General features: G+C 62.8%; 1 protein-coding gene across 2 annotated transcripts in view; it reads left to right on the top strand.

The window, feature by feature from the left end:
* Window positions 1-27,867, top strand: part of PDE2A (phosphodiesterase 2A) — a 56,013-nt gene that overhangs the window by 15,023 nt on the left and 13,123 nt on the right. Inside the window, exons 2-3 of one of the 2 annotated variants that reach the window (XM_055803244.1) lie at window positions 10,778-10,838; window positions 26,386-26,475. In XM_055803244.1, coding sequence (XP_055659219.1) covers window positions 10,778-10,838; window positions 26,386-26,475 — 151 coding nt within the window. Of the gene's footprint in view, window positions 1-10,777; window positions 10,839-11,723; window positions 11,816-26,385; window positions 26,476-27,867 lie in introns of those variants that run through there. The other variant, XM_055803245.1, reaches the window with a different exon arrangement.

Here is a 27,867-nt window from a genome sequence, read left to right as displayed (position 1 = left end):
GTCCCCCTTCTATCAGATGGGTCTCATTGGGTCTAGAGGGGAAACTGAGGCACAGCATGTTTTAAAGTGTCAACACAGCAGGATATAGTGCCCGGGCATCCATGGTGACCTTGGGGACATGGCTGTCCTTCCCTGGGTATCCATGGTGCCCTCAGGGACACAGTTACTCCTTCCTGGGAATCTGTGGTGCCCTTGGGAATGCAGCTCTCCCTCCCCAAGCATTACAAGGGGGTCCTGCTGACGAGGGAACATGTTGGGGAAACAGAGGCTGAGCTGTGTGCGTTCGTGTCCCTGGAGCAAGAGGAGGGCTGGAGCAGGTGGCCTTTTGGTGAAAGTGTTTGGAATTCAGCCAGATCTGCCCTTCTGCCTATGCTGGGCTGGGGGCACAGATTCTGGGGGGCATGGGCACAGAGAGCTGTGCTGGCTACACGCACCCAGGCTGTGATGGCTGTAGTGGGGTACTGAGCATTCCTGGGTCAGGCTCAGAGCCTCCCTGGCTTAAGTGATGTTATAATTCAGATCTTCTTTTGAGAAGCCCATGGGATTTGGATGTGTGCGTGGGGATGGAAAGCCTGTTCCCCCTGTGCCAAATTTCTCAGGAGTCTCCAAATCTGATGAAAACCAGCCCTGCTTTCCCGTCCCGGGGCAGAGTCCCTGGTGCTTGTGGTGGCACCTCAGTCTGCTGTCACCTGGCAGCAAACCCACCACACAAGGGGCCAAGGCGAGCAGAAGGGACTACTGGGAACACGTGGCAGAAGTCTCATGTCCTGCAGCTGGAGTAGGGTCAGTATGAAGTGACGCAGCCCATTGCTAATGGAGATCACCTATTATTCTTGTATTTAATCTGGCAATAAATCCATGTCCTCCATATGCCTGGGCCGGTCTGGGGTCTTCCTTATTGCTGCTTGGCCACCTGGAATAGCCGGCGTGGCACAGTCATTAATGTACTAACGATTTGCCTAAGTGCTTCTGGAAGAACATTGCCCACCTGGCTCAGATGCTTCGTTTATTTTTCACCTAGAATGTATCAGAAGAGAAATTTACGGTGATAAAAGGTGGGGAAAAACAAGGCAACGCCAAATGAAGTTGCTAAATGAGGTTCCCATCCCGCCGGGCTGGGTCTGCCTGCACCCCTGAGCCGTGCCTGCTGTGTGGGGCAGCCCTGCGGGCTCCGCTGGGGGGGTCAGAGCTGTTTTCTCAGCGGGAAACTGAGGCACAGGGAGGCTGGAGGCAGGCTGAGCTCTGAGCTTCGTGCTCCGGAGTTGCAGCCTGCTGTCTGTGGCTGAAGAGCTCACAGTGGGGGCTAACGGGGCTGGGGCTCACTCTGCACCTTGCTGTGCTCACAGCACACGGTGCTGGGGGGGCTGCATGTCTGGGGGGGCTGGGCCCCCTGGGCACTTGCTGTCTCCCCAGTGCATGCAGTCCCCTGAATGCATGCCGTCCCCTCCATGCATGCTGTCCCCCAGGCACCTGCTGTCCCCCCTCCTCATGCATGCCCTCTCTCTAGGTACATGCTGTCCCTCCAGACACATGCTGTCCCTTCAGGCAGCTCCTGTCCCTCAAGAACACGTGCTGTCCCTTGACACACATGCTGTCCCTGTGTGCACGTGCGGTCCTTTCAGACACCTGCTGTCCCTCAAGAACACGTTGCTGTCCCTTAAGACATGTGTTGTCCCCGAAGTGTGTGGTGACCTTCCATATACATGCTGTCCCCCAGGTCATGTCCCTCCAGACACACGCTGTCCCCCTGGATGCAAGCTGTCCCCATGAGTGTCATCTGTCCCTCACCCCCCCGAGCATGCAGCAGGTGTGTGTTCTGACCCCACGAGTGCAGGATGCTCGCAGGGGACAGGCTGCATGTGACAGTGGGGCTGAGCCACCCGGGGGTAAAAGCCCTTGCAAGCCAAGCTGGAGGTGTCCGTGGCCACCATGGGCAGCGCTTGCTCATAGCCAAGGACCAGCCAAGCTGTCTCCACGCTGGGGAAAGCAGCTGAGGAACAGGAGGGAGCTGCAGCCCCGGGGAGAGAGATGGAAACGGAGAGAACAGCCCTTTACACACCTTCCAGCCGGCCCCAAGGGGGACCAGCCTTCTTGGGAAGGGCAATCAGCTGCCGGGGAGCAGAGGGGGCTCTGCAACCCCCCCCACCCCCCTAACTAGCCCTTGCTCGCTGGCCACTGCCAGCGCCAACCCCCCCCCCACCCACCCACCCCCGGCACCCCGCGCAGCTGAGCTGTCTCCATAGAGACCCTCCAAGGGCTCCATCACTTATTCATCACCCTCAGCCAGGTCCCTTCATTGCTCAGCTCAAAATCCACAGTAGTAATGACAGCAGCAACAACCAGTGCAAAACCATCCCTGCCCATGCCCAGGACTCGGTGCCACCAGGTTCCCACAGCTGGCATCTCCCGGGGACTGTCCCTGCCAAGGGGCCAGGTGCCAGGACACCTGCGTCCCTGCCCAGCCCTGGGTTCGTACCATGCCTCGGTTCCTGCAGTTGCATCCCTTTGGGTGCTGGGCATCCGTGGGGCTCACGATGTGCCAGGGGTGACAGGGTGCTGTTGGCTCTTGGGGTGGCAGCGATGGCAGGAGTGAGCCCGGTGACAGCTGAGGTGGGGACGGGGCAGGTCAGTGAGGCCTTCGCATCGCTCTGGGTAAGCTGGCTGCTCCCGGCCCGTGCTGGAAAGGGAAGGGGTGTCCCCAGCCAGGACAGAGCCCATACAAATGTAGGGATGCACTGGGTGCAAACCTGGAGTGCACGGGGTGCAAATGTGGGGCTGCGCAAAACACCGAGCTGCGTGGGGTGCAAACGTGGGGGTGCACAGGGTGCAAGCGTGGAGCTGCAGGAATGCAAACACCAGGCTGAGTGGCTCCCAGCCCGGAGGCTGACCCTGGGGGGGGGCTGTGGGGCTTCTGCTGCCCCTGGGGTCGGCCTTGAGGGCTGGCTGTCAGCGACGGGACATGGATGGAGGGAAAGGTGGGGAGTGTGTGTGTACTCGCATGCATGTGCACCCCACGCACATACATGTGATGCACACAAATACACACCTCCCACACATGTGCACTCCCTGTGCATACAACCCCCATCACCACACGTGCCCCCCAAGTGCATGCACACGAACACTCCCTGTGCATATACGCACCCTGTGCCTGCACAAACGCATGTCTCTTGTGCATGCACGCTCTGCATGCATGTGCCCCTCTCCTTGCACCCCTTGTGCATGCACACACAAGCACACCCTGCATGCATCCCTGTGCGTGCAACCCCCCGCCACCGCATGCACAGCCCCATCCATGCACCCCATGCACACGTGTACACACACAAACACAACACCCCCCCATGCAAGTCCACCTAAGCGCACATCCCCATGCATGCACGCCCACAGGGAACATGCAAACTGATCCGTACCCGTGCACACACACACGCACACACATGTCGCAGCTGCCAGCAGCTGCAGGAGCAGCCTCTGCCCTGCCAGCCCCAGCTCTCCCAGAAATGATCCCCAGCAGCAATGCCCTCCTGCCCCACTCTTCCTCCCTGCCCTGCTGCAGGTCTTCCTCACTCCTGGACATGCACAGGTCTCCTTGTGGGCAGGAGGCCCTGCCTGCTCCTGCCCAGCAGCAGAGACATCATCTTTAATGGGAGGGGAAGGAGCCAGCGGCTTCTTCCTTCTGCTCTGAAGCAGTTTGGCTGCAGCCGCCGGTGCCATCGATTGTCTGGGCTCACGGAGCCTCCCGGTACCCTGAGCCTTGTCCCCAGGGGTCGGTGGCAACGGACCCTGAGCGTCACCCTGGGGAGAGACGCTGCAGCATGCCCTGCTCTGGTGGGCAATGTAACCCTTGTGGTGCAGCCCCATTTTGGCCACCACCAGCCAGGGCTGCGGTGTTGGGTAGGATTTATTGGTGAAGAAGCCATCACCGCCTTCCTCGGCGAGCAGCAAATGAGATATTGATCGGCAGCTGCGTCCAGCGCCAGGTTACACCCCCGCGGAGCAAGCGGTGAGGCTTGGCTGCTGCAGAGAGCCCCGGCCGGGGGGATTAGCGGCCGAGCGGGAGAACAGATGGATTTATTTCCGCCTGAATTTAGAGCTGGCAGAGTCACCCGGATTAGCAGCTCTGGCGAAGTAACACCTCAATTTATCTGTAGATACAGCAGTTCGATTAGCGGCCACGTCCCCAGAGCTCTGCTCCAGCCAGCTGAGTCCGGGTTGCTTCCGTGGCAGGGACCGCGCCACAGGCAGGGACACTGTAGCCCCGGTGTCCCCGCTCCCTCGTTCCCGGCCACACGTCCACCGGACGTGGGGTGCAATGAGGCATCTTCAGTGCTGGATGCGACAGCCCCAGGCATCCCGCCCTGCTCCCCCCTGCCTCCCGTGGCCATGTGCACCCTGTCCCCATGCCTGGCCACACGGTGTGCCCCCCCCCCCCCCGCCCCCCCCCCCCCCGCCCCCGTCAGGGATGCTGTGGGGATGCTCAGGGAGATGTCACTGTCCTTGTCCCAGCTGTGCTTCCCTGGAGCCACTACCAGAGCCAGGATCTGGCCCGGCAATCCACCCCAGTGCCACTGCTGCCACTTAATGAAGCTTCACTGATCTGACATGATTTACAGCAACGCTGGCACAGCTGGTAACTGCCAGGCCACGCTCCCCTCCCACGTTGGGCAAGGCAGCACCCGGCATCCCTGTACTCCCAGTATACCCAGTATACCCAACAATGCTGCTCTGGGGGCAGGTTTCTGCAGCTTTCCCTCCTAAACACAACCTGCAATGGGGCCTGGGCATGGGGAGAAACGCGTTGCTGGTGTTTTGGGGCTACATGGGCTTGGAAGGCTCAGCCTTGCTTCTTACCACCCCCACTCCCCCCAAATCCCCCGGCTTTGGTGCTTTGGTGCTGTTTGCTGCCGGCACCTCCTGCTCTCCCAGGGAAAAGCTGAGTCTGTGGGTCTCAGACACCAAAGGAGGTTTCTTGAGGCGTCTTTTGCGTGAAATAAGGGTTAATATTTACTAGCTTGCATGAACTTCGCTCCCTCCTATGCCATTAAACAACCCTCCCGCTGAAGCAGGGCTGGGATGCCTGGCAGGCTGCCGCCCCGAATCCTGGGGAGAGACATGATGGGCAGCACCAGTCTATCAACCCCAGGTCAGAAACATGGAAAAAACCCCACAGTCAGAGTGGAAACATAGGAAACGTGGCTGGGGAATATGCTCCTTTGCCTCTCCCCAGCACCTGGATTTATTCCCCAGCAGCTCCCAGCCCTATGCCAGGGTTGGGACAGGGGTGGATGCTGCATGTCCCCAATCCGACTGTGACACCCTGGGGACTGCATGAGTCAGTGAGCTGGAGCAGCTCGTAATTATACCGGGTTGTTAACAAGCTGGCCAGGGAGGTGGGCTCTGTTGCATGCACGCTGGCTGAGAGGCCGGGCCTGCGTGCAACCGTGGTGCTGCAGCCCTGCGCCCTGCAGCCCTGCGCCCTGCAGCCCCGTGTCCCTGCAGCCCTGTCCCCAGGTGCCAGGACGAGCAGCTGGGGACAGGGGACCTGGGGTCAGCCCCACACTGTGCCTTTGTGTGGGCTCAGCAATACCTGCCTGTCCGCCAGGCAGCTGCACTGGGCCCGTGACCTGCTGCCTGTGTGGCTCTGGTGACAATGACATCCCAAGCTCGGCACTGATCCTGCCAGCCCGGCAGCTGCTGCAGAGCACCCAGCTCTTCGGGGGTGATTCTGCCCCACGGGGAAATGTATCAGCCCCACTGGGAATTTGCTTCACGCACAGAGCACAGGACCCGCACCTGAGCCAGCAGGATCCGTCCAGGCTGGGCAGAGCTGGGCAGGCTGAGCTGCTGCTGGGGTCCCTGCAGCAGGGTGTCCCTGCAGCGAGGTGTCCCCATGGCTGGGGAGCCCAGGGCTTGATCATGGGGACTTGGTGGGTCCTGTGGTGGCCTGGTCAGGGTGATGGGCACAGGGAGACCCTGCCCCATGGGAGCTGACTCAGAGTGCATGCCCTGGAGTCCCCGGGGCAGGAAGCTCTGCCCTCACCCCCCTGCACCCCTCATCCTGCCAGGGGGTGCTGAGCCGTGGCCCTCCTGGCTGTGCCGGTGCCCCGCTGCTGCCTGCTTCGTTAAGGACAGCGGCTGACAAAGCTGCCCACACCCCCCCTTGCTGCCATCTCTAATTATAGCCCAGCTGGAGGGTGACTCACCAGGAGCAGCCCCCGCGGGGTCCTTCCCCCCTCCCCAGCTCCACGGCCATGACAGGGTGATGCACCTCCACCCACGGGCCTAGATCGCTGCCCCTCGACCACCCCGCTCCCCCTCTGTGGAGTCCCCATACCCAGAACCCACTGGGGATGGTGGGGTCCTTCCCCAGCCAGCGCAGGGGTGCTGCTCCCCAAACCCAGGGTGCCCGGCAGCTGCGGCTCCAAAGCTGTTGGTGGCATCTGCTCCCGTCATGGTGGCACTTGTCCCCACTGCCATAGAAACAAACCCTGCCAGCGCCCAGATCCGGCCGATTCCCACTCGGTGAGAGGGGAAACTGAGGCTGGAGTGGAGGAAGAGCTATCCAAAGGGTTTTTCCTCAGCAGCTGCCAGGGCTGCTGCGTGGCCAACCTCTCCTTGGTGGGAGGAGAAGGACGGGAGCCAAAGCGACGGCTGCTGGGGCCAGGAGCAGAGCGCGAAGCGGCTAAGGAGGTGCGAGGTGGGCAGGGGAGCGGGCAGCGGGTGAAGTCAGGGGGTGAAGGCAGGGGGTGAAGGGGGGGGTGAAGGCAGGGGATGAAGGCGGGGTGCCTGTCCGCACCAGGGGGCTGTGATGGCCAGGCAGGGCCTGGGGAGGGAGAAACGTTCTCCTGGCACCTGCAAGGCATGAGGAGCTGAGCCCAGTGAGGGGCTGTTGCCCAGGGCTGGTGTGCGTGGCCTCGTGCTGTCACCCAGAACGAGGTGCCCATGACCCTGTGCCACCCCTGGGGAGAGGTGCCCATGGCCTTGTGGCACCCCCGGGGCAAAGTGCCCATGACTCTGTGGCACCCCCAGGGCGAGGTGCCCATCGCCCTGTGCCATTGCCCAGGGCAAGGTGCCCGTCGCCCATCACCCATGGCCACGTCACCCTCCAGTCCCAGGACAATGCCAGCACAGCGCTGAGGCTGGCCCCCCCTGAGCCGAGGCGGGGGCTGTGTCCCAGCCTGGGGCACCTCGCCCGCCCCCCGGGGCAGGACCCCCGCTCTGCCCGTGGTGGCTTCTCCTGGGGGGCTGCGGGAGGGTGCCCCGGGGCACGGTGGGGGCTGGCCAGCCTGAGCCGCCCCGGCGTGGCCCTGTCCACTAGATGGCCCTGCGGCTTCGCCGGCTGCCCTGCCTCCCCCCCGCGGGCCCACCTGCCCGGGGGTGCGGGGTGCGGGGTGCAGGGAGTGGGGTGCATCACGCAGGGAGCGTAGGGTGCAGGGAGTGGGGTGCACGGTGCAGGGAGCCGGGTGTGGAGTGCAGGGTGCATCATGCAGGGAGCATGGGGTGCAGGGAGCAGGGCGTGGGGTGCAGGGAGTGGGGTGCAAGTTGCAGGGAGCAGGGCGTGGGGTGTGGGGTGCAGCATACAAGATGCAGGGTGCATCACGCAGGGAGTGTGGCGTGCAGGGAGCAGGGTGTGGGGTGCATCATGCTGGGTGTAGGGTGCATCACAAAAGCAGCAGGGTGTGGGGTGCAGCGTTCGAGGTGCAGGTTGCATTGTGCAGGGTGTGGGGTGCAGCGTGCGAGGTGCAGGTTGCGTTGTGCAGGGTGTAGGGTGCAAGTTGCATTGTGCAGGGTGTGGGGTGCAGCGTTCGAGGTGCAGGTTGCATTGTGCAGGGTGTGGGGTGCAAGTTGCATTGTGCAGGGTGTAGGGTGCAAGTTGCATTGTGTAGGGTGTGGGGTGCAGTGTGCGAGGTGCAGGTTGCATCATGCAGGGAGCAGGGTGCGGGATGCAGGATGTAGGGTGCAGGGTGCCACATGCAGGCTGCAGGATTCAGGGTGCAGGTTGCAGCACACAGGGAGGGTCCTGCTGTCAGGCCTCCACCTCCCCAGGGAGCCTGGCCCAGCCCCCCAGAGATGCTTTGGAGCTGCAGCACCTCCCTGGGCCACTGAGAGGGGTTAGCTGGGAGGGGGGGGATGCAGCTTCAGTAACCCCCAACTCTCCTCCGCTTGGCCATTGCCCCAAGGTGGCTTGGCCACTCAGTCACCCCACATGCCCATGGGATGCCCATGGGGACAAGGGCACCGAGGAACTTTCCCACCCTTTGGAGATGTTTCTGCCTCCACCAGCAGCAGGGCTTTTGTGGATTTGGTGCTCCCCCCGTGGGTCTCAAGACTGTGCGAGAGGGGTTGAGCCCCTGCAAGCCACCAGCGTATCCCCACAGTGCCCTGTCCCTGGGGAGCAGCAGGACCCTTTGGCTCCCAGCAGATGGGAGGCATGACCAAGGACCTGTGCTTTCACTCCAGCCAAAGCTTCCCCTGCACAAAAGGCAGCACTCGCATCTGGATGGAGTGGTGGGTGTATATTCTCTGATGTCTGATAGCGTGGCTGTGCACACAGCATTGGCACATAGGAGGCTCTTTGGGGTGTTTTGCAGAACCTGCGGAGCAGAGGTCCTGGGGACACCCCTCTGCAGTGGGGCTGAGCCCCAGTGCCATCGGGGGAAACACGCCAGGGGCGGCCAGCTCAGCTGGGGCTGCCCCCTCACGCCCACAGCAGCTGCAGTGTGGCGGCGGAGGGGATGAGCTCCGGAGGGTGGCTGATCTGGGGGGCTGTTGGGGCCTCACAAGCTGGGACACGCTGCCAAAACATCCCCGCCAAGCTGAGGGCAGTGCCTAGCGCCGGCAGGGAGGGGGCCCAGCACCCTGCAAGGGGCCCTGCACCCCCCGATTTCCCACCCCATCCAGCCTCCCTGCAAGCCGGGATGAAGAACTGGCTTAAGATCACACAGGCGATGGCTGCTGAGCAGCCCGGGGAGAGGATAAGAGCATGAGCAGCACTTAAATGGCTGTTACTGGCGGCTTAGGCCAGTTTAGCTCTGGTTTAGCTGATCTGAGCGACAAGGGAACGTGGAGCGAGCCAAGGGGTTCATGGGCTTTGGGGGAAGAGCAGGAGGTCTTCCTCCCCCAATCCAAGCCTTCCTCCTCTGCCCGGAGGAGATGGAGGTGGGATGGCAACCCTGGCAGGCCCTGTGTTTGTAGACTTTGGCACAGTGTCTCCTTCGCTTGCACATCTGCCTACTTTATTTCCCGTTTCTTCGTGTTTTCATTCGGTGCCGCTGCCTGCATCCCTCTGGCGGGTCACATCCCGGCTGCACCCATCCTGCCCGGCTCCTGGCCCTGGCTGAAGAAACCATCAAAGCACCGTCCTCTTGATCCACCACCTCCACCACCCCGTCTCTTTGGGTGGGCTCCCCGAGCTGAGCCCCGCTGTCCTCTGTGCGTGCTGTGGCACTGGGGTCCCTGTGTGGCTCAGGTTGTGCAGGGGGAGCAGCACCCCCAAAATCCTGGTGCTTGTCCCTGGGAGGGGAGGGGAGACTCGGCGTGTGTGTGCGTCACTTCTTACCGAAGGCGATGGGGGGGGTGGGGGTGGGAGTGAACAGCATCCCTGTGGGGGGTTCCCAAGTGGGGTCTCCTCCGTGTGTACAATGGGGGTCCCTCCCTGTGCAAGCATGGGGCGGGGTGCTGTTGCGGTGCAGGGCTTGCCAGGGTGCTGGGTGGGACATTCCGTGGGGATGGGAGCCGGGGTGGGGAGGGCTCTCTGCACCAAGCCCTGCAGCAGAGTCACCCCAGGGCCAGGGCTGGGCACCCTAAAAATGGGGGGAGGCTTCCAGGGATGATGGGGGGACGCCCAACCCAAGGGCACAGTCTTTAAAGGGGGGGAACTACATGGGGAGGGGGGGGATCAGCGGGTGACCCCTGCCCAAAAAAGGGGAAGGCGCAGAGGAGGCACCTCTCAATCCAAGCCCTCTACCCCAACCCCCATGAGGGGAGGGTTTAATGGGAGGGTGGGGACTCCCCCAGACCCAGGGGGGGATACTCAGTACCTGCCCCATAGGAGAGCACTGCCAGCCCACTGCCCCACAGCGGGAGCACCCCACCCCCCACCGGGGAGCAACACTCCTACCCCCTCCTCACACCAGAGACCCCTACCCCACAACAGGGAGCAATGAATGCCCTGACCCCCCCACCCCATGCGGGGGGTGATGACCTGACTCTCTCCCCACACTGCAGACCTCCACCCCACCCCAGGGAGCGATGCCTCGACCCCCTCCCCACACTGGGGACCCACACCCCACCCCAGGGAGCGATGCCCTGACTCCCTCCCCACACCGTGGACCCCCACCCCATATGGGGAGTGATGCCCCGACCCCCTCCCCACACTGGGGACCCCCATGCTGACACCAGCACCACCACCCCACCCCACCCCCGATACTGGGGACCAATGTCACTATGCCTCGACCCCTGCCCTACACCGGCCTCCCCTGCCCCGACCCCCACTCCGGGACCCCATCCCGCCTCCTGCCCAACCCCACCCTGCGATGTCCCGACCCCCTCCCGGCACCGGGGACCCCCCGCCGGGCCCCCGCCCCCCCAGGCCCCCGCGCAGCAGGTGCGGAGCGGAGCGCGGGGCGGAGCGGGGCGGGGAGCGGCGGCGCCCGCAGCCCCTGCCCGGGGGCGGGGAGCCGCGGGCCGAGCCGAGCCGAGCCGAGCCGAGCCGCGGCGGGCCGGGAGCCGGCATGGTGCTGGGGCTGCAGCATCTCCTCACCGCACTCCTTCAATTTTTCAGACGGGGCCAGCAGGTTTTCTTGAAGGTGGAGGACGCCGTGCCCGGCTCCGAGGCGCTACAGGTAGGGGCGGCGGGACCCCCACCCACCCCACCCCACGGGTGTCCCCTCGACCCCCCCCCCCGCTCCCCTCCCACCCGGGACCCGCGACCCTCCCCCGACCCTCCCCCCTTCCAAAGTGGGGTCCCTGTTGCCAACAGCCTTCCCTTCCACGCGGGACCCCCGCCCCACCTCCATCTCCACGCGGGACCCCCGCCCCACCTCGCCTCCCACTCGAGACCCCCATTCCAGCCGCCTCCCCTCCCGCCCGGGACCCGGTTGGGATGACGGAAGCGGGTACCGGGGCAACCTTGCTGAGCCCCCTCCCGGTGCCGGGGGTCCCCGGCTTTATGCTGGGGGGGGGGGGAGGTGCGATGGCGGAGCCTGGGCTCCCGGGGCGCCGTGCGACCCCCCCGGGAGGGCGGGGGACACGCTTCTGCTCGGTGGGGAAACTGAGGCACGGAGCTGCGGGCCCGGCCCGGGGGAGGCTGGCCAGGATGGGGAGCACCGAGGGGAGTGGGCGAAGGGCGGTCGTGCCCCCCCGGACCCGCTTCCGCAGCCGGGGGGAGCTGGCCGGGTGCGCGGCGCTGCACGGAGCCGGCCGGGGTGGGGGGCCCGACTTGGGGGGAGTCAGGATGAGACCCCCGCGGCTCGGTGGCTCCCGGGGTATGGGAGTGGGGTGGGGGCTGTCCCACCGGGGGTGCTGGGGTGCGGAGCGCCTGGCAAGCGGCAGGGAGAGGGCTCCCGGGGCGGGGGCTGCTGTGTCTGTGTGGGTCCCTCGCCTTCCCCGGAGGGGTCCGTGCGTGTGTCCCCCACAGCCCCGCAGGAAGGAGGCGGCCGGGGGGGGGGGGGGGGCGGCCCGGATCCCGCCAGGCCGGAGGAAATGGGCTGGACCGGGTGGCCCCGATCCCGGCCCCGATCGCGGCCGCGATCCCGGTCCCGATCCCGGTGCCGGCGGAGCCGGGAGCCGGGGCCGCACCATGGGGAGCCTCCAGGACACCGTGAGCGACCCCGGGGCAGGGGAAACGGGGAGACCCTAGGGGGGTCTAGGGTGGAGAGGGCTGGGGGTCCCTGCGTGCGGGGGTCCCTTGTGTGCAGGGGGTTTGGGGGTGCGGTGTGGTTGGGAGCACCTGAGGATGTGGGTGCTGTGTGTCTGGGGGGGTTGGGGACCCCACTCCCCCCTGTCCCCCTGCCCTGCTTGCAAAAGGAGCCCCCGGTGCGCGGCTGCAGGCAGCCCTGCCTGGCCAAGGCAGGGGCAGGCAGCGTGTCCCACCGCAGGGCCGGTCCTCGGGGGTGGGGGGGGGTGGGGGGTGGGGGGTGTTGGAAAGGGGGAAGCCCCATCAGACTCCCCCCAGCAGCACCCTTCCCTGAGACCCCCCTCCCTCCTTGAGTGAGTTGCACATTTTGTGGGGACACACATGGCTGCACCCCCATATGTGGATGGGAAAACGTTTGGTCCCTTTGTGCTCCTGTGCTTTCAAACACACCCCAGTTTGGGGAGGGGGTTGCTTGGGGGGATTCCCCCTCAGACCACAGCACTCCCACCCCTTCGTGCCGTCTGTCTGCCCTCCAGGCTGGACCCCTGACCCCCATGCTGGCCGTGCCGACGGTTTGGGGTGCAAGAGCTGTGGCCATGGTCCCACTGCCCCGTGCTGGGGACTCGGGCTGGGCAGGGGCTCCGGGGGGCTCCAGTTTCAAGGCTGGAGTGAGGCAGGGACCTGAGGCTTTGCACTGGGAAATGAAGGGAAGGAAACACTTTCCGGGAAACAGCCAGAAGCTGCTGACAGAGGGAAAGGAGCTGGCTTGCGCCCCAGTGGTCGGGTGCTCACCATGGGGTGCGCTGAGCCCCCAGGGAAGGGCAGGGTGAAGCTTGGGGACATCAGAGCTGTCACCTGGCACAGGGGCAGGATGTGTGACTCCTTACCGGCCTGGGGAAGGAGCCCTCTCTGCAGCACAGGGGGGACCCTGTGACCCCTCTTAGTCCCAGACCCCCAGCACCCAACCAGCCCTGTCCCAGGAGGGTGCTTACAGCTGGGTGGGCATCAAGCCCCGGCTGCAGCCCCCCAAGGGGACCTGGAGGTGTGGGAGAACCTGGAATAGAGCTGCAACCCCCAGTTCTGGTGAAGAAAAAGCCACCCAGATGGGGGGCCGGGGGGGGGGGGGGGGCTGGGGTGGCACTGAGGAGGAGAGGGACATGTGACAGGGCAGAGCTGCCCCCCAAGCCATCCCTGGTGTGCACAGGGCAAAGGGACATGACGAGGGATGTGTGGGGGATGGATCCTGCCAGGCTGGCCCACTGCAGTGCACGCCAGCCCAGGGTGGGAGAGGAACAGCTCATCCCACCCCCAGCCCCAAAATGCTCCTGGACCCCCGTCCACATCAGTGCCCTGGGTGCTACCTGCGTTTGGGACCCCCTTCCCCGAGCCTGGGGTGTGTGTGTAGGGGATATATAGGGCTTGGGGCTTTATTGCTCACCCCAGCGCCAGCCCCCACTTAGACCACCCCACTGTGGGGTGAGGCTGAAGATGTCTGTGCCTCCTCTCCCTCCCAGCCGCCGGCCCCAATGCAATTACCCATTGACTGGCCCATGAATCAAACCCTAATTGATACGTGTTCGCAGCCTGGCTAAGCAGGAAGGAGCTGGGGGGGGGGTTTGGGGGGGGTGGGGGCGGGGGGGGGGGCACACTGTGCCCAGGGGCTGGGGACAGGGGGAACACACTTGGGTACTGCCTCCCCCCTGCACCCCATCCCACCCCAGGGGATGATGCCTTTGCCGACCTGGCAGGGCTCAGGGTGCCTTGGCTGGTGCTGCGGGGCTGCCTCTGCCTCAGTTTCCCCACGTGTGGGGCCAGCGGCCAGGCTCATGGGGCAGGGGACCTGTCGAGGGCGGTGTAGGGACATGGGTGTGTGGGCGTTTGTCCCGGCTTTGCTGGCGTTTCCTCCGGTGGACACAAACACATCAGCAGGGCAATAAAGGGGAGGAAAGGGCCGCGGCGCACAATGCGGCAGGGACGCTTCTTTCCATGACGTGGGGCAGGGCTGGCTTCCTCCACACCCCACCGAGCCGCAGGGCAGAGCGAGACCCCCACATCGGAGTGGGGCCACCCCACTGGTCCCCAGCCTGGGGGTCCCCACCGGCAAAAGCTCTTTCTGCACAGCTGCTCTGAGGAGTGACTCCTCGGGGGTGCAGGATCAGCCCGTGCCAGCCCTGGCACTGCTTTTGAGGGGGGACTGTGGGGTTCAGGTTGTGGGTCCTGCCCCTCCCATGCCCCACGGCATCACACAGGGCTTGCGGCTGCCTCCAGGGATGTGGAAGTGGCCCAGCCATGGTGGCACAGCCCTGCCTTGTCCAGGGGGGCTGCAGGGCGAGCCCAGAGCCTGGCCAGGCTGTGGGTGCTGCTGCTGCACCCTGAGCAGTGGGGCTGCGTGCAGGCATTGGCACTGGGAGATGCAGAGTTGGGTGGGGGGCAGCTGGCACTGGGGTGGGGGGTGTTGACCTTTGGTATTTGGTGGAGAGGAGGAATTTTTTGTGCTGGGTCCAGCAGTGCAGCATTGTCCTCCCAGCCACGATGGGTGCTGCGGCTGACCTTGGCTTTTTGGAGCCGAGCTGAGACATTTTGCTGGGAGGTGATGGCAGGGATCCCCTGCCTGCGGCCGGGCAGCCGAGCCAGCTGCCTGCAAGGCCAGGTATGGGGGGGGCTTATGTGCCTTGCGGGGGGTGAGCTGGCTGTGGGGACAGTGGCATCCGTGGCGGCACAGTGGGGAGAGAGGGGTGAATTCAGCAGGGTCTTCTCATCCATGCCACATGGCAGTCAGGGTGTTACTGGGAAGGGCTGAACCTGAGGCTCACCTGAGGCCCTCCCCACCCCCACCCCCACCCCCCCCACCCCCCCCCCCCCCCGCCAAGCATCCACAGCCATGGGAAAGCTCATCCCTAATCCCATTCCAGGGTTGAGGACCCAGACCAGCTCCGGGGTGACCCTCTCAGAGGTGAGCCTGTGGACTGGGATCTGGAGCTGCTGGATCTTTGCAGCCACAGCCGGTTGCACCCTTAGCTCGGCTGCTCCACGGACGTGGAGGAGGAGGTGCTGGGGACCTGCCCCAAGGAGGACGCACGGGCAGGGAGATGCTGGGGGACATGGAGGGGAGCAGATGGGGAGCAGGGCTGGTTCCTGAGACTCCCTGTTCTTGGCACAGGAGAGAGGTGATCGCTGCTTCCAGCCTGGCTGCATCAGGGTGCTGCCAAAACCCAGAAGCAAATCCTCCCTGGCAGTTGTGTGTCAGCCAGAGTGGGGATTTTCTCTCTGCGTTTTGGCTCAGGCAGGTCTCTGCAGGTGCATCCCTCTGCCACCCACACACTGGTGTTTGTGGCCCTGGCAGGTGCATGGTGCCTTGCACCCTTGGGTGCCCTGGGCATGGCTTTGGAATGAGGCATAGACAAGGGGCTTGAAGACTGGACCCCCAGCTGGGTTCTGATCTGCTGAATGCCAGCACTGTAAACCTTCCCCCATGGGGAGCCATTTAAATGGGTAGCTTTGGGCTTCCCCTGGCCATGCCTCAGTTTCCCCATCTGAGTAGTGAGATCGCTGCAATTCCCAGACGTGGCCGCGGTGGCTGAGAGCTGGATCCTGTAACCAAAACCTCTTATATATGGAAAATAAAAGAGGTCCCTGTGTGTACAGAGCAACCCCCCTGAGGGAAGCGGCTCTGCCAGCCCCCAGCCGCCCGGGCTGTGCTCTGAAGTGCTGCCCCAAATTAAATTCCTCCCCAGCTTGCAGATGGCCAGGAATTCAATTTTCCCAGATCCCATCAGAAGCTGATAAATGAGCTCCCTAATCACTGCGCAGATCCCATTGGTGCTGGCCCTGCTGGGGGGAGATGTGGGAAAGCTGCATCTTCCCTTCCCATCCCACCACTCAAAGTTGCCCCCGTGGGACCCAGCTGCCCCCAACCCTCTGAGTCCCTCTCCGGCTGCATCCTCGGAGTGCCTGGGAAGGAGGCTTTGCCACGATGCTCCTGCGCAGAGCCAGGTCAGGGGAGCCTCAGCACAGCTAACCTGCTGGAAAATATCTAGGAAAGTCCTTAAAACCCAGCCAGGAGATGCTGGTGGCCAACAGGGACAGGAGAGGGGACCGTGTGCCAGGGAAAACCTTCCAGGAACACCATGTCCCAGGGACGTGCATGGTGCCAGCTCCCTGCCAGCACTGCCTGCAGCCGGGGCCCTGTGGCAGCGATGCTCAGCCCTGTGCCTGGCTCTGCCGTGGGTGCCAGGGCCAAAGGCTCGTTCACAGCTGGGTGCCAGGGTGGCCACGGCAGCTGCTATAAATGTCCGTGTCCCTCAGGGAGAAGGCAGCCGGGTGCCAGGGATGCTGCTAATGATGGAGCAGTTTTCCCTGCGGCTGCCTCGGGAGGATGGAGAGGGCTGCAGGGCTGCAGCTGTGGCGCAGGGAGGGCACTTGGTGCCTGTGATATGAGAGGAGGATTTTAGGGACAAGCGTGCCTTCACCCTCCTGCCCAGATGGCCCCCGAGCCCTGGCAAGGGGGTGGCATTGCCTGCCAGGATGCGGCCGGTGATCCAAGCAGATATTCAGTCAGGACCATTTTCTGATCCAGTTTTCCAGGATGGCCCCAGCTGCACCCCCAGTCCATGCATGGGATCACTCCCGGGGTCCAGCCATCCTCCTGGCCCTGTGTACCCCACAGCCAGGCTGGTTCCCCCCATCCCCACCTGCCCCCATCCTCTGGCGCGTTATTTATCAGCGCCGCAGCCTTGTGGGGTGGGCAGCTCCGCGCTGGGAACAGAGGGGCGGCTGGGTCAGCTCCCTCTCTAGGAATGCTGGGGTGTCACTGCAGTGCCACTGCACCCCTGAAACAGGCTGGGGCAGGAGACAGGGGGCTGAGAGGGGTCCATGTCCCCCTCCCTGACAGGGAATATGAGTTAGGGACAAGTGATATGGGGCTGAGTGGGGTCCGTGTCTCCCTCCCTGCCAGAGGATGTGGGTTAAGGACAAGTGACATGGGGCTGAGCAGGGTCTGTGTCCCCCTTCCCGCCAGGCAGCAGCTGCCCTGCGGGGCCACGGGGATGGGGCCCGTTGTCCCTGGGGCACGGGGGTCCCTGTGGCAGGCAGGGCTGGCTCACCAGCCACGTCTCTGCTCCTCCTGATTTGTTTCCCACCGAAATAACAACTTCCTTCTTTTCCTGGTGGGAGAGACCCCCAGCCCTTTCCAGCTCTGCTCTTATCAACAGCTAATTAGTGGCAAATCGTTTGGCCAGCCCGGCCAGGGACTGCTGTTCCAAGAAGGCCGCGATGTTCTTGGGGACGGGAAATCCTTGAGGAGGAGGGCCGCGGTCCCGGCCGTTTGTCCTGCACGACAAAGGGACATCAACAGGAAGCGACCTTGACTCTGGCCCTGCTCCGTCAGCCCTGAGAGGCGAGGCTGGGATGCGGGGGGATGACCTGAGGAGCATCCCCGAAGGTCTCAGGGCATGGTGGAGGTTGGAAAATTTGCTTGCAAAACTCAAAAGACTCGCTCGGAGACCACAATGTCCGCAGGGAGCATCAGTCCACGTGGTCCCAGTCTGTGCAAATGCCCCATGCAGACGACCTGGGCAAATGCTCCGTGCAAATGGTTTGCACCACCTGTGCAAACTGGCATGTGCAAGCAGCCAGTGTAAACTGCCCTGTGCAAAGTGTCTGTGCAAACTGTCTTTGCAAAGTGCCCTGTGCAGTGTTGGTGCAAATGCCCCTTGCAAATGGTTTGCGCCACCTGTGCAAACTGCCCTGTGCAAACGTGCCATGCAAACTGACTTGTGCAAATAGCCTGTGCAAATGGTTTGCGCTGCCTGTGCAAAATGCCCTGTGCCAACTGCCCCATGCAAGTGGCCTGTGCAAATAACCCATGCACACTGTCCTGTGCAAACTGCCCTGTGCAAATGGCCCCATGAAGCCCACCTTGTGCTAACCACTGTGGCCCACGAGCCGGGCTGCCCACCATGTGCCTGGCAGGGCCATGCCATGCCAGTGCCACTTCTGTCGGGCTCAGCTGTGATTATATTGCAGCCTTGTCAGCTGGGACTTTCTAATAGACCAAGAACACCTGAAGTGACTTTTAAAGTGCTATTTAAGGAGAAGCAAACAGCTCGCACTGGTGCAGTTAGCTGGTGCTTTGTGCCTGTTGGATGGTGTTTAAGGCTGTGGTTAAGTGTGGCAGGCTCAAACGAGGGCATGGGTGGGGGGGTCACTGCTAGAGGGTTGCACAGGGCTCTGGGGTCAACGCTGGAGGGATGTGCCGGGCTCTGGGGTCGATGCTGGGCTCAGCACAGCCCTTCCCATCTGGGTCTAACCCCAGTGCCGCCCCGAGCTGGTCCTGCACAGCTGTGACCCTGCATGGCTGGGGAAACTGAGGCAGGTGTGGGCATGCAGGGCTCCTCGTGTGCTTTTTTTTGGGTGGCTGTTCACACAGGTTTGCATCCTCCAGCCCTGGGAAGCCTGAGCCCAGCATCACTGGGTGCCAGGGCGGCTGGGTGCCAGGCTGCCACCCTGCAGCCCCTGCCTGCGGCACCCAGATCCTCATTTATCTGCTGCAACAGGACCCTGGGCAAACGAGCATGGGGAGGCAAGAGATATCCCAGAAGTGTTTCCTTCCCGTTGATGCTCATTATCCCCCTAGAAAAGATGAGGTAATTAAGGAGTTACCTCGAGTTACAGGTTGTTGTTGCTTGATTAGATTAAAGCAATGTAATTTGGGACTGCAAGCAGTGCTCTAATCCAGGATGGGCAGGCAAGGAGGGGATGGATGTCTTCCCGGCTGGGGTTGGACACAGAGCTGCCTGCTCTCCCCTCCGTCCCTCTGTCCGTCCATCCTCTGCTGCCCTGGTCCTTGCCCCAGGGCTGCTGGCTCCATACCCCCACCCGGATGGAGAGGATCCCCTGGGGAATTGTGGCTCTGGGGCTGGGGAGGAATGCTGGAGCAGCGTAGGGAGAGGGTGACAGGGCCATCAGCAGTGTCACTCAGCCCACTGCAGAGCTGGCGACAGCAGATCTCCTGCCTGTGGTGGGACCTGCTGCCTTCCCTGCTCCATGCCTCAGTTTCCCCACTTGCACTGCAGCGTTTGAGCTCGACGATGCTCTCTGTCTGCGCGGGGCTCCTGCCTGGCCCTGCCTGCTTGTTGTCAGCTCCGCGTTGCTAACACACAGCTAGAGCTTGGCTATATTTAACCACCGCGGCCGGAGCACGGGCCGTGCAGCCGGGGGGGCAGCGGGGAGCAGCCCCCCGGGGAGGGGAGCAGGGCTGGGGGGCTCATCATTGCCGGAGGCGAGGGGGAGGCAGGAGAGGAGGATGAATCATGGCTCAGGGATATTTTTAACGCCGCCAGATTGCTTGGCAAATGCTTGGGCAGGGCGGCGCGGGCGCCAGAGCTGGGTGTTTGCTTGCAGCCACCGGCTGCTGGGGCTCAGCTTGGGGGTGCTGGGGGACCTGGAAGGAGGTTTGGCCATTCCCCTGGGATCCTGGGGTGTGAGCGTGGCATTATCACCTTGCTGCCACACATTGGAGAGGTGGCAAAGGCAGGGAGGTTTGTCCCTGTGCCTTGGGTGCAGTCAATGGGGGCAGAAAGGGGGGTCCTGGACCAGCATCTTCCTCTGCAAAGAGGAGGCAGGAGGGGAGAAAGTGCCCTGGCAAGGGGAAAGTGATGGGGAAAGCCAGAGTTGTGGCACGGGAGAGGATCTGGGTGTCCCCACCTGCGGGTGCCAACCCGCTGTCTGCAGGTTTGGGGAGAGGCAGGGAGCCCCTGGGGCTGCTCTGGCCAGGGAAGGTGACCCAAGCAGCCGGGTGTCCCCAGGCTGGGGACACGGGGACCGGCAAAGGGCCATGCTGGTGAAGGCAGGCTGCCTCCCAGATGGCAGCGAGCGGCGGCAGGAATACAAATGTGATTTGCTTTTTGCCTCTCAGACGGGAGAGCGTAAAGAGATCCAGAGGCAGGCGGCTGCGGCTGAGCCAGTGTGGGCTAAAAATGCATCCGATGGGAAGAGCCCCCAGTAGGAGGGCACCGAGCCCCCGGCCCTGGCTCTGCGGGACTGCGATGGGGTGACCACCTTGGCCAGGCTCCTTGGTGCCTGCCTGGAGCGGCTTTGCCCTGCTCAGCCTGGAGATGTGGTCGTCCCCCTCCTCGAGGGCTGTGCACTGCCGGGGGTGCACCGGTGAGAAGCTTTTTCCTGCAGAAGGTCCTTGGTCCTCGGTGCCTGCAAACACCCTGCAAGAGGCAACAGGGCTAGTGTGAGAGGGGCTGGGGGTTAGCAGGGGGGTCCTGCCTGCTCTGGGGCTCTGCTGGCTGTGGGGCTGCCATCTCTCACCCTGTCTACTGCTGGAGAGGGCTAAAGGCAAGGCAGTAAACGGGGTGATGGGGTTTTCCCTGACCCAGACCCTGCCCTGCTGTACCTCACACTCTGGAGTAGCCCCATCCCTTTGCACCCTGAGCCAGCCCAGCAAAGACATGAGGCAGCATCTGCCTACCGATGGGGATGGTATCCATGGGGTGTGGGTACTGGGGAGGGAGGATGTGATGCCTGTGGGCACGGAGATGTGCGTACTCAGCATCTCGGATGCTCTAATTTAATTTGGGTTCCCCAGCTCAGGGAGTGAAGTCGTCCAGACGGAGAGATGTCCGGCTTCATCCCGAAGGCAATCGCTCACAGGGAGGCTAACGCACTAATCTACTTACAGAATTAATTGGGATCATTTCCCTCGCGTTCCCAGGTGGATAAAGTCCTGGGGGGGGGGGGGGGGCGGGGGGGCAGGAGCCGAGCTCCGAGGGCTTGTGGGGAGACGGGCTCCTCCAAGCTCGAAGGGTCACATCGCTCAAGTAATTTACTTGCAGTTTTTATGGCAAAGCTGGGCTGGAAGCTCAGCTGGGAGATGATTCATTTCCTCAAGGTTCCTCAGCCCCGCAGCGGGCAGGGGCTGCTGTCCCCATGGGGACAGCAGGCGGAAGGATGCAGCAAGACCCTGCTGCTGAAGCCTGGGCTGATGCCAGCATCCCCTCTTGGAGCCATCACCCATGGGTGCTGCCGCAGCGATGGCAAGATTTGCAGATCTGCCCCCCCGCCCTGCCCAGCCCAGGACCCCTGTCCTGAGCCTGGGAGCTGGGCAGGGCAGGGTGAGGGTCCTGCAGCATGGCTCTGCATCCCTCTGGGAGCAGGAGGCTCCCAGGCACTGGGTATTGCTGCCTTGCTTTCTGTGCCTCAGTTTCCCCTTGGTTAAAGAGGAGCCCAGTGGGTGGCAGGTCTTGCATTTCAGCTCTTGTTGGGGCTAACTCCACTTGTAAAGTGCCCAGGTGCCCCCCTCCCGCGGAGAGGGACCCCAGCTTCCTGGTACCCCTAAGGGGGCTGAGCATCACAGCGGGTACCTTGGTGCACTGGATCCAGCCTCTGCCTGTTCCAGGGGGGCTCCTCCTCACCCTGGTGGGGGCTCTGGGCAGGGGACCATCACCCTCAGCTCCCTCCCCGGGAGGAAAAACCACCTCCACCCATCACCCAGGAGCGAGGCCAGGGGAGGGGACGCAAGCCCTGAGACCCAGTGAAGTCAGCGTAGGATCCCCAAGTCGTGTCTTTCCCCCTCCCCTCCAGTCCCTCTCCCCTTGGCAGCCGTGAGAGCAGCCTTTCCGGAGAGGAAGCCAGTCAGGATGGGATTTCTCTATTTTGTAAACATCCAGAGAGGCCGGGGAGGGTCTGGGGGGGGGGCGAACCCAGCACTGTGGCCAGTGGGGATGAGCAGGGGGATGGATCTGTCCCAGAAATTCCCACCTGGTACATGGCCACACACCAGCCCCGAAAAAAGCCATGTTTTCACTGCCCGTGAATCCCTTCTGCTGGAAAAGACACTTTTCCATCCCAGTGTGGTCTGTCGGAGCCTGGGGAGCCTGGGATGAGTTGGGCGGACTGTGCTGGGGGTCCCCACCATTGCATGGCTGGGTATGGGATGCTGCCACTGCTCTCCAAAAGGCAAAAGGGAATAAAAAACAGAAGGGGAAAATAAAAAGGTGCTGTTTTCCACAGGGAGGAGAGCAGCCTGTGCCCTGGCCGCCCGGGCCATGGTGAGGTTTGGCTTTGCTGAAGCTGGGGGGGTTTGTGCCGTGCGGGGCCGCGTTGTGCCCTGGCTCGTGTCAGAGCAAAGACAAATTGCTTGCTTTAATGAGATGAATGGCTTCATTAATCACCCAGTGGCTCCGGCGGGAAATATTCAGGCATTGTGCCGTGCCAGGGGATGCTGGCATGCCAGCCGTGTGGGAGCCAGCAAAATCCCTGCTGGCACCATGGTCCCATGGGGCACCTGGGGGGTCAGTGATGGCACGTGGGGGAAAGCACCCAGTTAGCTTGGGTGTTTGGCAGAGTGGGAGCAGCATCACCATCCTCCCAGGCCAGCGCAAAGGTGACAATAGTCACAGGCTGATGGAGCCACAGCTGTTGTCTGCACTGCTGGGGACAGTGATGGGGACAGCGACGGGGACAGGAGCTGTTTCCCTGCTCTAGCCTGCTCTTTGGGAGCAGCATCCTCAGCTCCTGGGGTTGTTGGTGATCCCAGCGCCGTGCTGTGTCCCCTGCCTGCCATGCCTGAATGGGTGCTGGAGCTGCTGCTTGCACCGAGCCCCCAGGGCTGGCCCCAAATCCCCCTCCATGCCCATCTCCTAGCATCCCATTTCCAGGTGGTGTTTTCTTACAGAGGTGCTGGGCATGCAGACCTTGGGGTGAGGGTGTCAAGCTCTGCTCTGACAGCTGGGAAATGCAATCGCTCCGTGCTTCTCCCCACTTCGGTGATGTTAATTAACCCGCTGTGCCCTCCCGGGAAGCATTATTATTGCTCTGCCCTCCAGGGAAGCTGGGATGCGGCGCAGGCACTGGCAGCAGCAGATGGCAAAGCCTCTTCCAGAGGGTTCTTTGGTCCCCTGCCCTGACAGGTGCAGGTCCAGGGCTGTGGTCACCCCAGCTCGGTGGGTCCCGGTGACATCCCCAGTGACAGGGATGGGGTGGCTGATGGCTTAGTCTCCCCACCAGGCACTGGATCATCCTGCTGTGCCAGGGGTGTGTGTGCCAGCGTGGCCTCATGCAAACTCCCCAGCCAAGTGTCCATGGAGCCAGGGATGGATCCGGAGAATCCCTTGTGTCTTTGGGGTGGTGTCTGAATGGGCCCTGTGGTGCGGAGTGCCAGGAGCGAGATGTGGGGGACCCCGTCCCGTTGCTGCCAAGCTCCATGTCCCAAGGGATGGTGAAGCAAGCTGGACTCACCATGCAAATGGCGGGCTTTGGGAGGCTAATTAGCCCCCTAATTAGCTCCTTGGCAGGAATGCAGCTGGATTCCAGGCTGCGGAGGGCATGCCAGTGCCATTGGCACTGGGAGGTGCTCCCTGTGCGGTTTGGGGGTGTGTAGGGATGGATCCTGCCCCCACCATCCCACTGCAGGCAGTGTACGCTGCCTGCACGTTGCCTGCAGTGGGGACCCTGTGCTCTGCTGCTGGGGGGCACGCACCGGGAGAGGCTGCCTGCACCAGGGGGACCGTCAGCCTGCCTGCACTGGGTCACTGCAAGATGCTGGGGGGATGGTGACACCCCCATCCCATCCGTGCCCCACCTCCAGTTTGCATGACAGCCCCAGGATGCGTGTCACCTCCCTGGCAAAGACAGGGACCGGGCACATCGCATCCTGCTGGAGGAGGGACCCCCTTCCCCACCAGGAGGAGGAAATTAGAGGGCGGATATGGGCAACCCTGTGCCCACCCCCCCCCCCGGGTCTTTGCATGGCTCCAAGCTCACCCAGTGCCCTGGGTGCTCGCAGGGACTCGCTGCTTCAGCTCCCCAGTAGGGTCATTAAATAAAAGCAATAAAGGGAGCTGACAGCGGGGCCCCAGTTGGGCTGAGCCTGCAGTGCAGCCGTCCCGAGGCCATTGGGAAACACTATTTATGGCAATACATGGGATGTGGCTGGGCTGGCGGCCCCAGGCGCGCTGGCTCCTTGCCCAGCATGGAGCAGGGCCGCATCCTGGCCATGGAAGGGTGCAGAGCCCTAGCTGTGGCTCCGCAGCATCCCCAGGGCTGAGCAGTACTGGCAAGGGGCAGCTGGCAAAACCTCCCGCTCCGGGCTGGGGGGAGCTGGGCTGGAGCAGGATGGGTGGGACGAGGTGGGATGAGCAGGATGAGTGCAATGAGTGGGAAGAATGGGATGGGCGGGAAGAACGGGATGAGTGGAACGAACAGGATAAGTGGGACAAGCGGGACAAGTGGGATGAGCAGGATGAGCAGGACAGGTGGGATGAGCGGGGCAAGTGGGGTGAGTGGGATGAGCAGGGTGAGTGGGATGAGCAGAGTGAGTGGGATGAGCAGGGCAAATGGGATGAGCATGATGAATGGGATGAGCGGGATACCCTTCCCAGGCCAGCCTTGCTCCCCTGCCTCCTCCCTGTGCAGCCAACACTCCCGCCTGCCTCCGCTGCTCTCTCTTCATCTTGGGGATGTTTTTTTTAGCTCCTGCAGTTTTTTCCACCCCCTCTGGGACGGACCCGGATTCCCAGCCCTATTAAAGCCATCACCCGTGTCCAGCTGCCATCTGTCCGTCTCCGCGCCGAGCATGCCGCCAGCATTTGATGCTCTGAGCAGTCCCGGGGGTCCCACTCGGCCTCTGCCCCATCTCCCCCTGCACATGGTAGGGATGCTGAGCTGACACAGACGGACCAGAGGGACAGCAGGACGGACAGCTGGCCGAGGCCCGGCTGTATTCTACAGTGCATGTGTCTCCAGTGTGAGTAAGCGACTGGAGATGCAGCCCTGTTGGAATAACAGCCGGCGCCCATGTCTTCAGCTGGAAGCACCTTCATCGCCACCAGCCATGCTCCCACCTGCTGCTCGGACCCGGCCCTGTGGCCGAGGATGCTCCCGGAGCTGGGGGGTGGCACAGCCCTGGTGAGGGGCTACGGTCCTGGCCAGGCTCCCCTGGGGTGCAGGGTTGAGGACAATCCCCAGGGGGTGACACTGGGGCCAGTTACCAGTGCAGCTGGGGATGGAGCCTGGAGCCACCTGGTAAAACCAGGACCGAAGGGAAGAGCAAATCCCGATGCCGTTAGCTGGTGCCTGACTCGGAGCCTCGACCCGTTCCCGTAATAACAACAGCCTTATCCTGGTCTCCCAGACAAGGGCTGCAGGCAGGGGCAGGGGTCGTGCTGCGGAGCCCCCTCTTCCCCCCAGCTTTTCCATGTGTCCACCCCAACCCCTCCCATCATTAATTTCAGATGAGTGTTCAGCCCCTGCGACATGCTTTATCCAGCGCCTCTTCTTCCTGCCGGTGATTTATGGCGGAGCTTGGCAGGGGAACGGCAGGAATTTTCCTGCCTGCGAGGCTCCCTCTGGGTGTCTGGCAGGAGCCACGGTGGTAGCCACGGCGGTGGCCTCCGGCAAACCCAAGGGCAGTGGGGGGGACCAAGGGGGAGCGTGGTCCCTCCATCCCCTGCACCCTATGGATGCTGCAGGGTGGCGTGGGATGGGGGAGCGGGGGCAGATGCGGGCTGGCCCCCTGCTTGTCAAAGCCGAGGAACCAGTGCTGACTCGGATATTTAAGGGCAGGGAGACTGTGTCTGCTGCCCTGCCTGCCCTGCCTGCCCTGCGCGCCCTGCCTGCCCTGCCTGCCCTGCGCGCCCTGCCTGCCCTGCCTGCCCTGCCTGCCCTGTCGGTGGCGTGGGCAGGAGCTCAGCTGTGCGTGGAGGATTGAAAAAGTCTGGGGATGAGGAAGGAAGCAGCAGCGCCTGGAGGGAGACAAAGGTGTTGATGTGGCTAGTGCAGGCACCGACGTGGCTAGCGCAGGTGTTGGCATGGCTAGTGCAGGCATTGATGTTGCTAGCACTGGAGTTGCCATGGCTAGTGCAGGCACTGACGTGGCTAATGCAGGCATTGGCATGGCTAGTGCTGGAGGTGGCTTGGCTAGTGCAGGTGTTGACACAGCCAGTGCAGGTGTTCACATGGCTAGGGCAGTCGTGGGTGGGACTAGTGCTGGGGGTGACGTGGCTAGTGCTGGCAGTGGCAGCCTGGCGCAGGTGCTGGCATGGCATGGGCATGACAGGTGCAGGCAGTGGTGTGGCTAATGCAGGCACTGGTGTGACTTGTGCCACCATCAGCGTGGCTCGTGCAAGGCCGTGTGTTACCCAAGCGCGGCTTTAGGGCCACCATCCTGCACGCATGGCTCCCTGGAGGCACCCTCCCTGTGCCAACCGTGTGGGGCCAGATCTCCCACCCAGTGCTCCCAGTATGCCAGCATGCTCAGCCCAGTGCCCCCCTCACCCTCCAGTGTTGAAGCCTCTCCGTTTTTGGGGGACCCCTGGCTCCCCCGTCACGGGCATTGACCGAAAAAGGGAGGTTTTGACCCCAAAAAGGAGGTGGGCAGGCTGGAGACTGCTCCTGGGGGTCTAGGGGAAGGATAACTGTGCCGTGGTGACCTTGGGGACAGGATGGAGAGGATGACTGGTTCTGTGGTGCCCCTCACTGTGGCTTCAGGCCACCGTAACCCTCCCTGCCCTCCTCTGCTCTCTCCCCAGGATGCCCTGCTGAGCCTGGGGGCTGTCATCGATGTCTCCTGCCTGCGGGATGCCCTCCGCCATGCCCTGGTCTCCCTGCTGCCCAGAGTGGTAGGTGGGCGCGGGGCGGGGAGAGCCCCGGGACCTGGGGGTGGTGGTGCTGCGGGATTCTCTGCTGGCTGATATTGAGGTTGAGCCTGGGATGGAGTCTTCTCCTGCCCAGCCCACCTGGATGTCCTCCCTGCCCCAAAATGGGCTATGGGTCACTGGTCCCCTATTTCCATTTTAAGTGTGAAATGGCTCTTGGGTTGGCTTTCTGAGCCTCACTTGCCAGTCACCGGCCACCTCTCCACAGGGAGTGGCTTGGAGCCCCCCAGGAGCTGCAGGGCCCCTAATGCCCCTGTGAGCCCAGTGGGCTGGTGGCCCTGCTGCTGGTGGTGTCTCTGGTGCTCATGGTGGCCCTGGTGCTGTTGATAGCCCAGAGATGCTGGTGGTGCTGGTGCTCATGGTGGCCCTGGAGCTGGTAGCTCTGGTGCTGCTGATAGCCCAGAGGTGCTGGTGACCCTGGTGCTCATGGTGGACATGCAGTGCTTGTGGCCCTGCAGTGCTGGTGGCCCTGGTGCTTATGGTGGCCCTGCAGTACTGGTGGTGGCCTTGGTGCTGCTGATAGCCCAGAGATGCTGGTAGCCCTGGAGCTGGTAGCTCTGGTTCTGATAGCCCAGAGGTGCTCGTGACCCTGGTGCTTGCTCATGGTGACCCTGGTGCTGGTGGTGGCCCTGGTGCTGCGGATGGCCAGGCATGGGGCAGGCATCATGGGACCCCCTGAGACATTGGGCATCAGGGCTGGGGTGCCCTGGTCATGGGGGCCTGCAAAGTGGGGGGTGAGTGCACATGCGTGTGCGTGATAGCAGGTGTGTGTGCACGAGTGTGCACACTAAGGTGTGCACATATGTGTGAGCATGCACCTATGTGTGCCCACAAGCACGTATGCAGGTCTCTATGCATGTGTGTGCACAGGTGCATATGGTGCACGTGTGCAGTGGGTGTGCATGTGTGTACATGACTGTGTGCATGCGTGTGCATGTGTGTATTCATGCGGCTGTGCACGTGTGGGTATGTACATCTGTTTATTTACATACGTGGCTATGTACATGTGTTTATGTACGTATGTGGATATGTATGTGTGTATGTACATGTGTGGATATGTATGTGTGTATGTACATGTGTGACTGTGTACATGTGTTTATATGTGTGGGTGTGTACGCTTGTTCACTTGTGTGGGTACGTGTTTTCATGTGTGGATGTGCACATGTGTTTATGTCAATGTGGGGGTATGTAAATGTCTTTATGTGTGGGTACATATATATGTTTATGTACATATGTGGGTGTGCATGCATTTCTATGTACTTGTGTGGGTATGTGTGTTTAAGTATATATGTGGGAGTGCACATGTGTGGGTATATATACGTGTGTGTGTACATGTGTCTGTACATGTTGGTATGC

This window comes from Falco peregrinus, chromosome 4 (assembly GCF_023634155.1).
Source record: "Falco peregrinus isolate bFalPer1 chromosome 4, bFalPer1.pri, whole genome shotgun sequence".
Classification (NCBI taxonomy): Eukaryota; Metazoa; Chordata; class Aves; order Falconiformes; family Falconidae; genus Falco; species Falco peregrinus.
Note: the sequence above shows the minus strand (reverse complement) of the source record. Positions and strands in the feature narration are given on the sequence as shown.